The sequence below is a fragment of the Symphalangus syndactylus genome, chromosome 7 (genome assembly GCF_028878055.3).
Source record: "Symphalangus syndactylus isolate Jambi chromosome 7, NHGRI_mSymSyn1-v2.1_pri, whole genome shotgun sequence".
In the NCBI taxonomy this organism is placed as follows: domain Eukaryota; kingdom Metazoa; phylum Chordata; class Mammalia; order Primates; family Hylobatidae; genus Symphalangus; species Symphalangus syndactylus.
This window is the reverse complement of record NC_072429.2, coordinates 101157939-101172260: the sequence shown is the minus strand read 5'-3', so window position 1 is coordinate 101172260 and position 14322 is coordinate 101157939. Positions and strand designations below refer to the sequence as shown.

Here is a 14322-nt window from a genome sequence, read left to right as displayed (position 1 = left end):
TTGAAACACAAAAGTGTTAAATTGGTTTAAGTCCAATTTATCTATCAAATTAAAATAAAATGAGTTAAATTCAATTTATCTTTTTTTTTCTTTGCTGTTTGTGCTTTTATATCTAAGAAACCATTGCTTAATCCAAGGTCACAAAGATTCACTCATTTTTTTTTTTTTTTTTTGAGATGGAGTCTTGCTCTGTTTCCCAGGCTGGAGTGCAGTGGCACGATCTCGGCTCACTGCAAGCTCCGCCTCCTGGGTTCACGCCATTCTCCTGCCTCAGCCTCCCGAGTAGCTGGGACTACAGGCACCCGCCACCACACCCGGCTAATTTTTTGTATTTTTAGTAGAGACGGGGTTTCACTGTGTTAGCCAGGATGGTCTCGATCTCTTGCCCTGGTGATCTGCCTGCCTCAGCCTCCCAAAGTGCTGGGATTACAGGCGTGAGCCACTGCGCCTGGCACTCATGTTTTCTTCTGAATTTTAGAGCTTTAGTTCTTGCATTTAGGTTTACAATTCACCTTGAGTTAATATTTCTATATGTATATAGGTATCAAGTAGGCTCTGTCTTTAAAAAACAACAACCACAACAACATGATGTTTAGATGCCATGAAGTAGGTGGCAATGCCTTAACTTCATGCATGTTGTCAGGTCTGAGAGCCTCTTCCATCCTTGTCAAGAGGAGTGCTGACGTTCCCTCCTTTCATACAAAACATTATTTTTATCTTTTTTTTTTTTTTTGAGGCAGTCTTGCTCTGTTACCCAGGCTGGAGTACAGTGACACAACCTTAGTTCACCTCCCAGGCTCAAGTGATCCTCCCACCTCAGCATCCCCAGTAGCTGGGTCTATAGGCGTCCACCACCATGCCTGGTGAATTTTCTGTGTTTTTGGTAGAGACGGGGTTTCACCATGTTGCCCAGGCTGGTCTCCAACTCCTGAAATCAAGCAATCCACCAGCCTCAGACTCCCAAAGTGCTAAATTTACAAGAATGAGCCACCGTAAAAAGATCTTTTTTTTCTTTTTTTTTTTGCCAGAGTCTCGCTCTGTTGCCCAGGTTGGAGTGCAGTGGCGCGATCTCAGCTCACTACAACCTCTGCCTCCTGGGTTCAAGCGATTCTCCTGCCTCAGCCTCCCCAGTAACTAGGATTACAGGTGCCTGCCACCACGCCCGGCTAATTTTTGTATTTTTATTAGAGACGGGGTTTCACCATGTTGGTCAGGCTGGTCTCGAACTCCTGACCTCAGGTGATCTGCCCACTTCGCCTTCTAAAGTGCTGGGATTACAGGTGTGAGCCACTGTGCCCAGCCAAAAATCCTTTCTCATAGTGAAATTTAGCACACATATAGAAAATTATGCAAAACAAAAATGTACAGCTAAGGCTGGGAGCAGTGGCTCACACCTGTAATCCCAACACTTTTGGAGGCCAAGGTGGGTGGATCACTCGAGGTTAGGAGTTCGAGACCAGCCTGGCCAACATGGTGAAACCCCATCCCTACTAAAATACAAAAAATTAGCCGGGCATGGTGGCAGGCATCTGTAATCCCAGCAACTTAGGAGGCTGAGGCGGGAGAATCGCTTGAACCCAGGAGGTGGAGGTTGCAGTGAGCCGAGATCACACCACTGTACTCCAGCCTGTGTGACAGAGCGAGACTCCGTCTAAAAAAAAAAAAAAATGTACAGCCAAGTAAATGATAATAAATGAACACCCTGTAACCAACACCCAGGTCAAAAAATAGATCACTGTCAGCACTCCAGAGATTCCCCTTGTGCTACTTTCTAATGGATACTCCTTCCTCCCCCATAAAGTAACTGCTACCCCTTAAGGTAACCTCGTTTGCTTTTCTTAGTTTTGCTCCCTAAACATGCATCCTTAACAACAGAGTGTCACTTTGCTGGTTTTTGAAGCTTATATTAATGAAATTGTAACATTTCTGATTTCTTTTATTCAACATTATTTTTGTGAGATTCATTCAGGTTTTGCAAAGAGCTTTGGTTCATTCATATGTATTACTGCATGGTATTACACTGCATGAACATGCCATAATATTCTATTTTTGATGGTTATTTGGATTATTTACAGTTTGGGGCTTTTACAAAGAATGCTGCCATGAACATCTTTTTCTGTGTCTTTTCCGTTCAAGCATTTCTCCTGCCTCAGCTTCTCATGTAGCTGGGATTACAGGTGTGCACCACCACACCAAGCTAAGTTTTGTATTTTTAGTAGAGACGGGGTTTCACCATGTTGGCCACGCTGGTCTTCAACTCCTGACCTCAGGTGATTTGCCTGTCTTGGCATCCCCAAGTGCGGGGGTTACAGGCGTGAGCCACTGCACCCTGCCTATTTTTTATTTAAATTGTTTTGTTAAAAATAAAGATGGGTGTCATTATGTTGCCTAGGCTGGTCTTGAACTTGTGGGCTCAAGTGATCCTCCTGCCTCCTCCTTCCAAAGTGCTGGGATTATAGGTGTGAGCCACCATGCCTGATCCCTCCATGTATTTAGATCATCTTTGATTTCTCTAAAGAAAAATTCTTTTTGATATAATATAATTTATTTAAAGGAAGGGAAGATCATTCAGCTTGGGTAGATATAAGGAGAATTGATATCAGAAAAAGTCTTGGGTTAGTCAAGAAGAGATGGCATATGAGCTGAATCTTGGAAACAAAAAGTAGGAGTAAATTAGGTAAATAGGACAGAAGTGTATTCCAGGCAGAGAAACAACATAGGCAAAGGTATGGTATCAAGAAACCATGTGATACATAACTCTAAGTAGTTGGAAAACATCGATACATAAATGCAAAGGAGAGAGTGGCAGAGGCGAATGATGTAGACAGGGGCCACTACTTGGCAAACACAGAATACTGTAGCAAAATGTGGGGATGTGGGTAGACCTTCTAGTAGCTGACAGGCTCATCATCTTCAGGTCCTCTGTGCTATCAACCTACTGATCCACATTACAGTGGAATTCAATGTAGTTGAAACTTCTGCTCTCTGTGTAGCTTTTTTTTTTTTTTTTTTTTTTTTAAGAGACAGGGTTGGCTGGGTGCAGCAGTGGCTCACACCTATAATCCCAGCACTTTGGGAAGCCAAGGTGTCACCTGAGATCAGGAGCTCAAGATCAGCTTGGCCAACATGGTGAAACCCCGTCTCTACTAAAAATACAAAAATTACCCGGGCGTGGTGGTGGGTGTCTGTAATCCCAGCTACTCGGGAGGCTGAGGCAGGAGAATCGCTTGAACCCAGGAGGTGGAGGTTGCAGTGAGCCCAGATTCTGCCATTGCACTCCAGCCTGGGCGACAAGAGCGAAATTCCGTCTCAAAAAAAAAAAAAAAAAAAGAGACAGGGTCTTGCTCTGCTTCCTGGGCTGGAGTGCAGTGATGCGATCGTGGCTCACAGCAACCTCAATCTCCAGGATTCAAGCAATTCCCCTGCCTCAGCCTCTCCAGTAGTTAGGACTACACATGTGCATCGTTACGTCGGGTAATTTTATTTTATTTTTTGTATAGATGGGGTCTGGCTATGTTGCCCAGGCTGGTCTTGACTCCTGGCCTCAAGTGTTGGGAATATAGTTATGGTCGCTGCACCCAATGTGTTGCTTTTTTTTTTTGAATTCTCCTGGTGAAACCTGAGTTCTTTCAGGGCATTCTGGGCCTATATACATACACTTCTGTAGCGCTCATTTCAGCTGCCATTGACGCATATATGCTCCATTTGTACCATGAGGTTAGATGAACATCCAAGAGCTCTCGTCTTTCAGAGCTTCTTTTTCCCTCATGAGGACGTTGCATTTGTATTTTCTGAATTCTTGGCTTGGACTTAGGTAGTGCTGTTTCATGAATCCCTCCAGGAAATATCCTTGCTGTGTACACACAGCCTGCACAGGATGCAAAGCAGGGCCAAGAGAGTGCCCTAGATCTTTAGAGCATGCCATCTCAGTCACCAGGGCCCCCTATCCGGATTCAACATTCCGGTTCACTGGTTGTATTGGGGATCAGTATATGGATCTGAAGAGCAGTATGTGTCCTCTTCCTTCTCTTGGAACCCAAGAGGTGTTTACCAGTTTACCCTAATGGATACAACCCAGGAACAGCTGGATGGAAGAGATGCATAGGACTAGGTATGGGAGAGAAGCGTGAGGAGCTTCCATGCCTTCTGTGTTCATGCCACTCTCCCAGCACTTCCACGTTGTCAGCAGTCTGGAAGCTCCTCAAAAACATTTTAAACCTGTATACGGGCTTTGGCATCTTTTATTGGTTGTTCTTATATATTAGATATTTAATCGTTTTTAATATTATTTTAAATGGTGTTTAAAAATGTTCAAGTCCTAATTCTTTTTCTGTATATAAGACAATGAATTTTTGTTGGACATTAACCTAGCTATTAACAGCTTAGCTAGTTAAACAACCTAGGAGCAACCCTTAACTACTGTGAGATGGAGTTCATGAATAAATACCCCTAGCTTCCTCCCTCCTCAGTAGGTTAACTCTCAGGTATGTCCTGGTCTCTCAGAGGATTCCCAGTGGGATTGGGTCCCAGTTGCCTGCGGTAGTAAAACACTTATCAGCCCACCTTTTATTGGCATTTCTCCCATCCTCATACATTTCTCCATTCCCACACAGTGCTTCCTGCAATCACCTCCTAAATAAACGATTTACAGCCAAATCCTTCTTTCAAGGTCTGCTTTTGGGGAAACCAAATCTAAGATATGGCCTATTTCAGGGAGGCAGTCCCTCAGGTCTGAACACTGAGTAAGAGGGGTTCATTAGCACTCCCCACTGCATTGGGTGAAACTAGACATCAATCCCTGTTATCTTAGCCCCAAATACCTGTCAGACCTGCTCTACTTCAGCTTCTCAGTTTGTATTTCTGGAATTGACATGCATCCCAGGGGAAAAATGGCTCCAAACAGAGGACTCACTTGGGGCTTATTCATCCCTTGGACACTGGTTTGGTAATCCATCATTATTTTGTTAGCTTTCTTGTGCCATTAAGCAAATTTGAAGAAATATTTTGCCTAACTTTTCTAGTTGTCCTCAAAGGGAGAATTAGTTCAAATTATTAGAAAGGAGCTCCCTTTAAAAACGAGTCTGTTTTCTAAGGTTGTACTGCACTTTGACTCTTCAAAGAGCTTCTGTTGACCCCTGCTTATCTCCATTATCTGTATTTCTTCAGCCCCCATACATGTGATGGTCTTTCACAACTCCATGCTTTTACTTGTTTTTCTCTGTTCAAAGTGTGACCCACCAAGGTGTTACAGCCCTGGGGGAGGAAAATTCTTCCTAATATGCCATCTGGGACAACAAAAAGGTAGCAAAGCCAAGATGATTACCAAAGACCAGGGAGGCAGTTTCCCAACAGGCTGTCTAGAGGGAGCAGACCAACTTTCAACCAGGAGAAAAAGTCTCAGTCCTAGGAAACTAGGAATGGGTAAGTCAAGTTGAAAGCAGGATAAAAGCATAATGAGACAAAGGAGAGATTTGGAAGAAAGAGAAGCAAGGCAAACTATGGGCATGGTGTGATCTGTTTGGGGGCAATTCTAAAAAGATTAGATTTAAGCCAGGTATTCTATTTGCTCAGAACATTCTTGAAAGCTCAGCTTGGCCGGCCATGGTGGCTCAAGCCTGTAATCCCAGCACTTTGGGAGGCCGAGGCGGGTGGATCACCTGAGGTCAGGAGTTCGAGACCAGCCCGGCCAACGTAGTGAAACCCCGTCTCTACTAAAAATACAAAAAATTAGCTGGGTGTTGTGGCGGGCGCCTGTAATCCCAGCTACTCGGGGCGCTGAGGCAAGAGAATTGCTTGAACCTGGGAGGCAGAGGTTGCAGTGAGCCAAGATTGTGCCACTGCACTCCAGCCTGGGCAACAAGAGTGAAACTCCATCTCAAAAAAAAAAAAAAAAAGAAAGAAAAGAAAAGAAAGCTCAGCTTGAGTGACTTTTCTTAATTCTCTTGGCTGGAATCACTTCCTCCTTCAACCTCCACATTACTCTTCTTCCATTTATCATATAATGTTTTCCTCTATTGGCTTTAAATAGTCTGTTCCTTCTAAATCATTAACTTCTAGATGGCAGCAGTGGTACAGTGGAAAGAACAATGGAATCCAAGTCAGAAGACTGGAGTTTCAGTATCAGCTTCAGTACTTACGTCAGATGTTTGAGCCCCAGTGTCCTCATCTAGATAACGGGGATATTATAATTTACCCTATAGTGTGATTCAAGTATTCAAAAGTATAAGGTGTAAAAGTTGAACATAGATGGGAGGCCGAGGTGGGCCGATCGCTTGAGCCCAGGAGATCGAGACCAGCCTGAGCAACATGGCAAAACCCCGCCTCTACAAATACAAAAATTAGCCAGGCGTGGTAGCCTGTGCCTGTAGACCCAGCTACTTGGGAGGCCAGTGCAGGAGAATTGCTTGAGCCTGCTAGGTGGAGGTTGCAGTGAGCCGAGGTCATGTCACTGCACTCCAGCCTGGGTGATGGGAGTGAAATCCTGCCTCAAAAAAAAAAAAAAAAAAAAGTGGAACATAGCACCGGACAAGTAAATGTTTCCATTTGCTGAGCCTACTATGTATATGAACTGTCCTAGGTGTCTGACATACATTATCTTATTTAGATCTCACTGCAACCCTGTGTAGATAGATCTATTAGTATGGAATATTTAACAAATGAGGAAAAAAAGATGCAATGATAGGTTAAATCTAACTAATTTTTTTTTTAAGACAGATTCTCATTCTGTCGCCCAGGCTAGAGTGCAGTGGCACAATCTTGGCTCACTGCAACCTCCACCTCCCGGGTTCAAGCAAGCAATTCTCCTGCCTCAGCCTCTGGAGTAGCAGTGACTACAGCCACACCAACACTCCCGGCTAATTTTTGTATTTTTAGTAGAGACGGGGTTTCACCATGTTGGCCAGGCTGATCTCAAACTCCTGACCTCAGGTGATACACCCATCTCGGCCTCCCAAGATGCTGGGATTTTGGGCATGAGCCAGTGCACCTGGCCAAATCTAACTAATCTAAATCCAAGTAAGGCCACGTAGTTAAGTAGCAGAAACAACTGAAATTTAGATCTGGGCTGGGCGCAGTGGCTCACACCTGTAATCCCAACACTTTGGGAGGCCGAAGTGGGTGGATTACCTGAGGTCGGGAGTTCAAGACCAACCTGGCCAACATGGTGAAACCCTGTCTCTACTAAAAATACAAAAATTACCCAGGCATGGTGGCGGTGCCTGTAATCCCAGCTACTCGGGAGGCTGAGGCAGGAGAATCACTTGAACCCAGGAGGCGGAGGTGGCAGTGAGCCAAGATCGTGCCATTGCACTCCAGCCTGGGCGACAGAGCAAAAACTCCATCTCAGAAAAAAAAAAAAATTTTAGATCTGTTTGGCTCGAAATCTAGCAGTGTCTACTGGTCTACCTTCCTTCCTCAGGGCTCACAGGGACATCTAATAGTGACCTTGAAATCACTTTTTAGTCTAAACTAATCTGGGCCAATGGTTGAGCTGGTAACCTACAAAAGTCTTCCATTATCTGCCTCGAGGGTACCAGGTCTATCCTGATTTATAAGTAATTTTTCATGAATTTTGCTCAAAAGAACTTCCTAGGCAAAACTGTGTGTGTGTGTGTAATTCATTAACAGACCACCTCTGTAGAAGGAACGTCATGTTCTCAGTTTTTGCCTTTGAAGAGGTACTTTATTTTTTAAAGGAGGTCATAGAAACCTTTGAGAAGAAAGTCATGAATTGGTTCCTTAGGGGGAAAAAAGCCAGATTTATTCGATTAAAAAAAAATTTTTTTCTTGAGATGGAGTCTCGTTCTGTCGCCCAGGCTGGAGTGCAGTGGCGTGATCTCAGCTCACTGCAACTTGCTGGGTTCAAGCGAGTCCTCTGCCTCAGCCTCCTGAGTAGTAGGGATTACAGGCGTGCACCGCCATGCCCGTCTAATTTTTGCATTTTTAGTAGAGATGGGGTTTTACCAAGTTGGCCAGGCTCGTCGTGAACTCCCAACCTCAGGTGATCCGCCATCCTCGGCCTTCCAAAGTGCTGGGATTACAGGCATGAGCCACTGTGCGCCGTGGCTCTGAAAGTGTCTTATAGTAGAAACTCGGTATAAAAGATCCTATCTCGGCCAGGCGCGGTGGCTCAGGCCTGTAATCCCAGCACTTTGGGAGGCCGAGGCAGGTGGATCACCTGAGGTCAGGAGTTCGAGACCAGCCTGGCCAACATGGTGAAACCACATCTCTACTAAAAAAGAAATACAAAATTAGCCAGACATGGTGGCGCATGCCTGTAATCCCAGCTACTCCATAGGCTGAGGCAGGAAAATCGCTTGGTGAGCCAAGACCGCGCCATTGCACTCCAGTCTGGGCAACAAGAGCGAAACTCCGTCTCAGAAAAAAAAAAAAAAAAAAAGAATTTTCCGTTCTGATTCCACTGATCATAAATTGAACTCCTTCGTAGAACAGGTTTATCATCTTTCATTTAAAAGTAATAAAAAATCACGAATCATTTATATCAGGAAATTAGTGGAAATTTCCACATTTTGTCTTTGGGCATGCGATGGTGGTGAGGAAACTGGGGAGACCGAGGTAATAGAAGTTGCTGCAAAGTCAACTCCATGATCCTACTATCTCTTTCTGGAAAAGCCCTTACATAACTTCCTTACTTTTCCAATAAAAGGCTGTATATGTCTTGCGCCTTAACTGATTTTACCAACTTCCACCTTAAATACAACTGCGGATGAAGGATGAGAAGCAACAAGAAACCCCTAAGGATCCGCCAAATAATTAGGGCTGCCCCAGGAGAATCCGGGCGAAAGAACACAAGAGCCCCTCTTCCTCCTCACCTCCTTTGGGACACACACTTACCCTCCCTCCCGGCAGGCTAGCCCGCAGCCTCCTCCTTCCCTAACACGTGCTCTCCGGAACACTCACTCTAGAGACATCCCACCCCCGGCGGGGCTGGGCTCGGGAGCCGAACGGACCAATCGGCACGTGCCTTACAGCGTCGTGGCCCGACAACGTTGAGCCGCCCAATCGAGAGGGCCTTACCGCCCGTTTCCCGGAGCCCCGCCTCTCGCCGCCGCGCCCCCGCCCGCCGATCTCCTCCCTCCTCCTCCTCCCGTTTGCCCCTCCCCCGCCGCTCCGGAGCGGAGCCTGCGAGACGGAGAAACTGGGACAGAAGTGAAGATGGCGGCGGCGGTGTTGGCGGCGGCGGCGGCTTCTCGCTAGTGACGCGCGGTGCGGGCTCATCTCTTTCCCCTCCTTCCCCACCTCCCCTAGTCCGGATCCCGTCCGCCGCTGGGACCAGACCGTCCCCGTAGCCCGCAGCCAGCAGCCGCCCCTCTCCTCCCCCGGCCGCCCCTCTCCCAACGCCCGTCTGCCGCTGGCCGGCGGCGCGCCCCTGGTCCCGGCCGCCAGCCTCGCACTCCGCGCTGTCGCCGGGGGAGCGGGTGGCGTGTGGATTCGCCCTTCTGCCCGCCCCTCCGGGCCGCGGACACACGCCTGGCAGGGAGGCGGCGGCGGCCCCTGCGTATTTGCTTCCCTCCATTTGGGGACTGGGAGGCGGCGGCGGCTGTGGGTTTTGGGGAGGGGTAGAGGGCTGGGGGGCGGGCGAGAGCGGGAGGGGGCCGCCCTCGGGAGGAGGACGAGAAGGAAAGCACCATGACGTCCATCCATTTCGTGGTTCACCCGCTGCCGGGCACCGAGGACCAGCTCAATGACAGGTAATAGGGCTGGCGGGTCGGCGGGCGCGGGGGGAGGGGCGCCCTTTCCTCCCTTCCCTCCCCCACGGGCCGTGCCTGGCGGGTGCGGGTGTTTACGCGCCGCCCGGCCAGCTGGGGTGGGGTGCGGGGGTCCTTATTGCCTCCTGCTAGGCTCCTTCCGGGGCAAACTTCTGATCCCGGGGGCAGGGGGCCGCGGGGGGAGCGCGGTGTAGACGGGACCCGCGGTGTAGACTGGAGAGCGCGCTGTAAGCCCCCTCCCCCCTCCCGCAAGGAGCGGCGTTGAACTCGGCGGAGATGGGGGGAGGTTTCTGGCTCCCGGGGGGCAGGCGGTAATTACTGCCCGGCCAAGGCCCGAGGAATCCATATTAGTCAAAGTTGAATTGAGACAGACAATGCGGATGGGGGATGGTGGAGATAAAAAGAGAGGGAAGAGGAGAAGCGGGGCCAGGGGCCCCGGGGTAGGCTGGGCTGGTCTTGTCCCGGGCCCCCGGCAGCTGTGTCCGGTGGGGTGGTCTGGACCTGGGGATCCCGGGGTGGGGTGGGGGAGAGAAGCCGATTCCCGGCAGATTGCTGGGAGCGGGGGAGGGGGAGGTGATAGTTGGGGGAGGGAGTGAGGGAGGAAGCGCCATGATTATTGTTATTATTATTAAATTTGAGCCCCTGCAGTGAGGTTTGCCTGCCCCGGGAGGGGATGGATTCAAGCGGGGGAGGGGAAGTGCATTGGATTCTCTTTGCTCTCCTCCTGAAATGGTGCTGGCAGCTCCTGCTACTAGCCCCTGTGGTGCGAGCTTTTTTGTTTCCTTTTCTATTCTAATGATAGTGTTTTCCTGAGTTGTAATTTGACAGCTGAAAACCATGCGTAGAGTGTCAAAGGAAAACTCTTACGTTTGCAGTTCGCAATGCTGCTTTTCTTAACACGCTGTAAATTTCTGGGTTGGGTTTGCTATGGGCGGAGGATGAATTATGAGTTTATTTTATTTTTTTGTCTTTTATAAGAAGGCTGTTTTGATTTGGATTTCTTCCTTTCTTCCGCCACCATTCCTTGCCAGTTTAGAATATTGAGTTGCAGTGCCGCATGCTCTCAGGGAACTGAGATAAAGCCGGAAAAGTTCCTTCAGTGTTGGAAAACAGACTCAGGAGGTTGAGGGAGGCCTCCATTAAAGCATGTCTTAGAATCTAAGACTCACATCTAATGATGGGCTAAATGTTTACAGGATCACAAAGTGGAGCATTTTAAATCTTCCTCTCTCCCAGTACTTCACTGCTCTCTACGTTTCTTTTGCGTATAGAAGGCCATCTGGTCCCAAGTTTAGAAGTTAGATAGAATTTTTCCTAAGTGACCGGGTGACTTAAGTTGCATGATGCCCTATTTGTCATGCGCTTCCCAGAGGGAGCAAGAGGCCTAACTTGCTGCTGAGATACTGGCCTCTTGTGTCAGTGTATCTAACCGCCTCAAGTGGGGCAGACAGCTTTTAAATCCAGAGCTGGCGGTTTAGTTTCTGCACTTGGTTCGGATTTGCCTAATCTTTGCTGTAGCCATATTGTATTTAACATGTTTGGGAATCTTTTGAAATACTTACTGAAAATACTAACTACTCAGAGTTGTCACATAGTTCCTTTAAATTCTGAAATAACTTTTAAGTTATTTAACATTTTGTTATGTGGTTCTTAGCCTGATTTTACTTCATTAAAGATCTTTTGGAGAGATTAACATAAGATTTTTTGGTACAATTTAGAAACAGTCTGGTAGTGAGGATAGCTCTACGGTCATTAGTAGAACCATGTTGGTAGTGCTTGTCTTGTTACTTAGAAAATTGCACCAGAGAGAAGAGAGGTAGGGCATGTTTTCTATATTAGTCCTAACTTTATGTACCAAGAATCCTGACTAGTTTACTCAGTTGACTGTGCATGCCAAAACCTATTTTGCGGTTGTGTTGGGCACTTTGATTCATTTTTGAGCATTCCTTTTGCTTCAGCTATTTGAGAAATTTACAAGTAATGTATCTTTTTAAATGCTAACTCTTCTTTTTCCATTCCTAGGATAAACAGTCAGCTTTGTTTGATTCTTCTATCATTATGCAACATTAAAAATATTTAGATCATTGTGACTTTTAATTTCATGAAATTAGGAAAAAAGTAGACGAGTCATAACATGTGCATCACGGTGGCAGATATTTGAAAAATAGAAAGGTGCTGTAGGTGAAATTATAAAGAGCTATATGGTCGTATGTAGTAGCGGTAAACATGTCTTGTCTTTTATTTGTGAAGGCAGCACTTAAAATAGGCACATATCCTAAGTTTTGAAGTAGCTGATTTGTGGCAGGAGCTGTTCTGTGTTTCCCTTTCAAAAGGAAGGCTCCTTTTGCATACCTACTTGTAAAGTAATAGGATCAACCTGTCACTTGAGAAAAATCTGTTTCCAAAAGAGACTGGTTTTCTGGAACCTTTTAATTAACTAGAATAAGCGTATTTTCATCTAAAGATAAAAACTTTACCAAGTTTTAGTAAGTTTGGGCAATAAAAAAGAGACTGCTACTGTAGCTTGACTTTTTTTATTATGAGAAATGTATGAGAGTCACAAATGATAATCATAGTTATGTATGAAAAGGGTGTAAATAGACTTTATACTTTGGACTAAAAGTAGTAAGATTAGACAGGCAGAATGGTACTGCAAATAAATTGCTCAGTTGAAGAAAACTTGGTCCTCAAAACAGTAGTGTTTTCTTCTCCAAATACGTTTTCTTTCTTTACCCACATCCTGTTAAAAAGTCAAATATTTTGTTCAGCATCATAGTCTGATGTCTCAAGTGTCTAAAATGTACAAAGCATAAAGAAGTATCTTTTTTTTTCATAATTTGTGTTTTCAGACTTGCCAATAATGATTAATAATGATGCCAGGATGAAATTGACAAATACAGGTGGGGATGGCTGGGGTGGAAAGAAGAGGATGTTGGCTGTGACTTCCCAGAATGCTGGCACAGAATGCTGGGCCCTCAAGCAAATATTCATTGAGCTGAATTGAAACCATTCAGTGCTCAGATACTTTGGACGTTTTGATCTCCTTTCCAATGGATTTCTTGAGTTAGTACTATGTTCCTGCTTAAGACATTGTCTCAGAGAAACAGTAAAACAATATAAAGAATGTGGTTCTTCGAGCTTGAGGGGAGAGCTGGAAAGGCCTGCCTCACTAATAGCCTGGAAAGTGCCTCACTAATGAGCTGAAAAAATAGGCACAGAGATTTACAGTGTTTATGCAGGGGTACAACTACTGAGAGACAGCTGAGGTCCACCTGATGGGTCTCCTGACTTTTTTTTTTTTTTTTTTTAAGTCCAGGGCTCCATTCCACTTCACGTGGCTCGTGTTCCAGAATGGTTGTGCTGTCTCAGACATCCCAGTCTTCAGGCAGTGTGGCCACCTGTCTTAGAGTTTTGATTCCATTTTCCTGTCAACTGCCCTCTCCAGGGCTCCTAATTGGTTTATGCCTTTTCGTCAGAGGCTGACCCTCTTAACCTTTTCTTGGTACTAGGTTAGGATAGGTCTTCTTAAGGTGATGTGGTTATGGCATTTATTGTCCTTGTCCTGAATTATTCCTCAAGATGCAGGTTAGTTACAAAACAAACCAGTTCTCATTGCTTGTCTGTATGTGGCATTTTCCTGTGAGATTTGCCTTTTGGCATTACAATGTATTGTGCAATCATAAGCAGTCTTTATTGAGATTGTCATATCAAAAGGATTTTTCTCTAAGGAGTTTCCCTTTCAGGTGTCATAACACAAGGTAAGATACTATAGACAGGAGTTTCAAACTCTGTGCTGGTAGCCTAGTCATTTAACCTCTTAGAACGCCCCACATCAATCTCTGAATTAGGTGTAGCACTCTCCTCAAGGTCAGGGAGGAACAGTTGAGACAGTGGATGGGAAAAGATCAATATTATAATGTGGATTCTGTGGAAAACATTACGAAGAGATGGTTACTTTTAACTTTTTATGTGTCGCCCGGTTTCCAGATAGCAAAGCAGGAACTCAAAAAAGTTGCCCTAGAATATCCTTAGCATTGAGAGCAGAATCGACTCTTAGTTCTAGATTAGTACTTCTCAGCTTGGTGTGATTTTGCACCCTCCGCACCCAACCCCCTCCACTTATTGGGCAGTGTCTGGAGACATTTTTTTATTGTCACAGCCGGGGCATTGCTACTGGCCTCTAGTGGATGGAGGCCAGAGAGGCTGCTAAACATCCTATAATGCATAGGATAGCCCCCACAACAAAGAATTACGGGGTCCAAAATGTCAGTTGTGCTAAGGTTAAGGAAGCCCATCCTAGATGATCTTCAATGCATTTAGTTGTAAAAATAAGTGAAAATGACTTTTATGAAGAATATTTCAAGCAATATACATTCTTTTTTTTTTCTTTTTTGAGACACAGTTTTGCTTTGTCTCCTAGGCTGGAAGCAGTGGCCCGATCTCGGCTCAATGCAACATCCACCTCCTGGGTTCAAGCGATTCTCCCTCCTCAGGCTCCCAAGTAGCTGGGATTACAGACGCACACCACTATGTCTGGCTAATTTTTGTATTTTTAGTAGAGATGGGGTTTCGTCATGTTGGGTAGGCTGCTCTT

General features: G+C 45.9%; 1 protein-coding gene, 1 non-coding gene and 1 pseudogene across 8 annotated transcripts in view; 1 reads left to right on the top strand and 2 right to left on the bottom strand.

Annotated features, from left to right (window-relative positions):
* The window catches only part of LOC129485763 (epididymal secretory protein E3-beta-like), a 30597-nt pseudogene extending 24431 nt beyond the window's left edge, over nucleotides 1–6166 (bottom strand).
* Nucleotides 580–706, bottom strand: LOC129487096 (U6atac minor spliceosomal RNA). The gene has a single exon (XR_008659220.1). It is a non-coding gene; the product is annotated as a U6atac minor spliceosomal RNA (small nuclear RNA).
* A 2884-nt stretch (nucleotides 6167–9050) lies between the features above and the next one.
* Nucleotides 9051–14322, top strand: part of UBR5 (ubiquitin protein ligase E3 component n-recognin 5) — a 149699-nt gene continuing 144427 nt past the window's right edge. For 4 of the 7 annotated variants that reach the window (XM_055286944.2, XM_055286943.2, XM_055286942.2 and 1 more), the window contains exon 1: nucleotides 9051–9710. In XM_055286944.2, the coding sequence (XP_055142919.1) occupies nucleotides 9649–9710 (62 nt within the window). In that variant the 5' untranslated portion in view covers nucleotides 9051–9648. The remainder of the gene's footprint in view (nucleotides 9711–14322) is intronic. The other 3 variants (XM_055286946.2, XM_063642890.1, XM_055286945.2) reach the window with 1 other exon arrangement.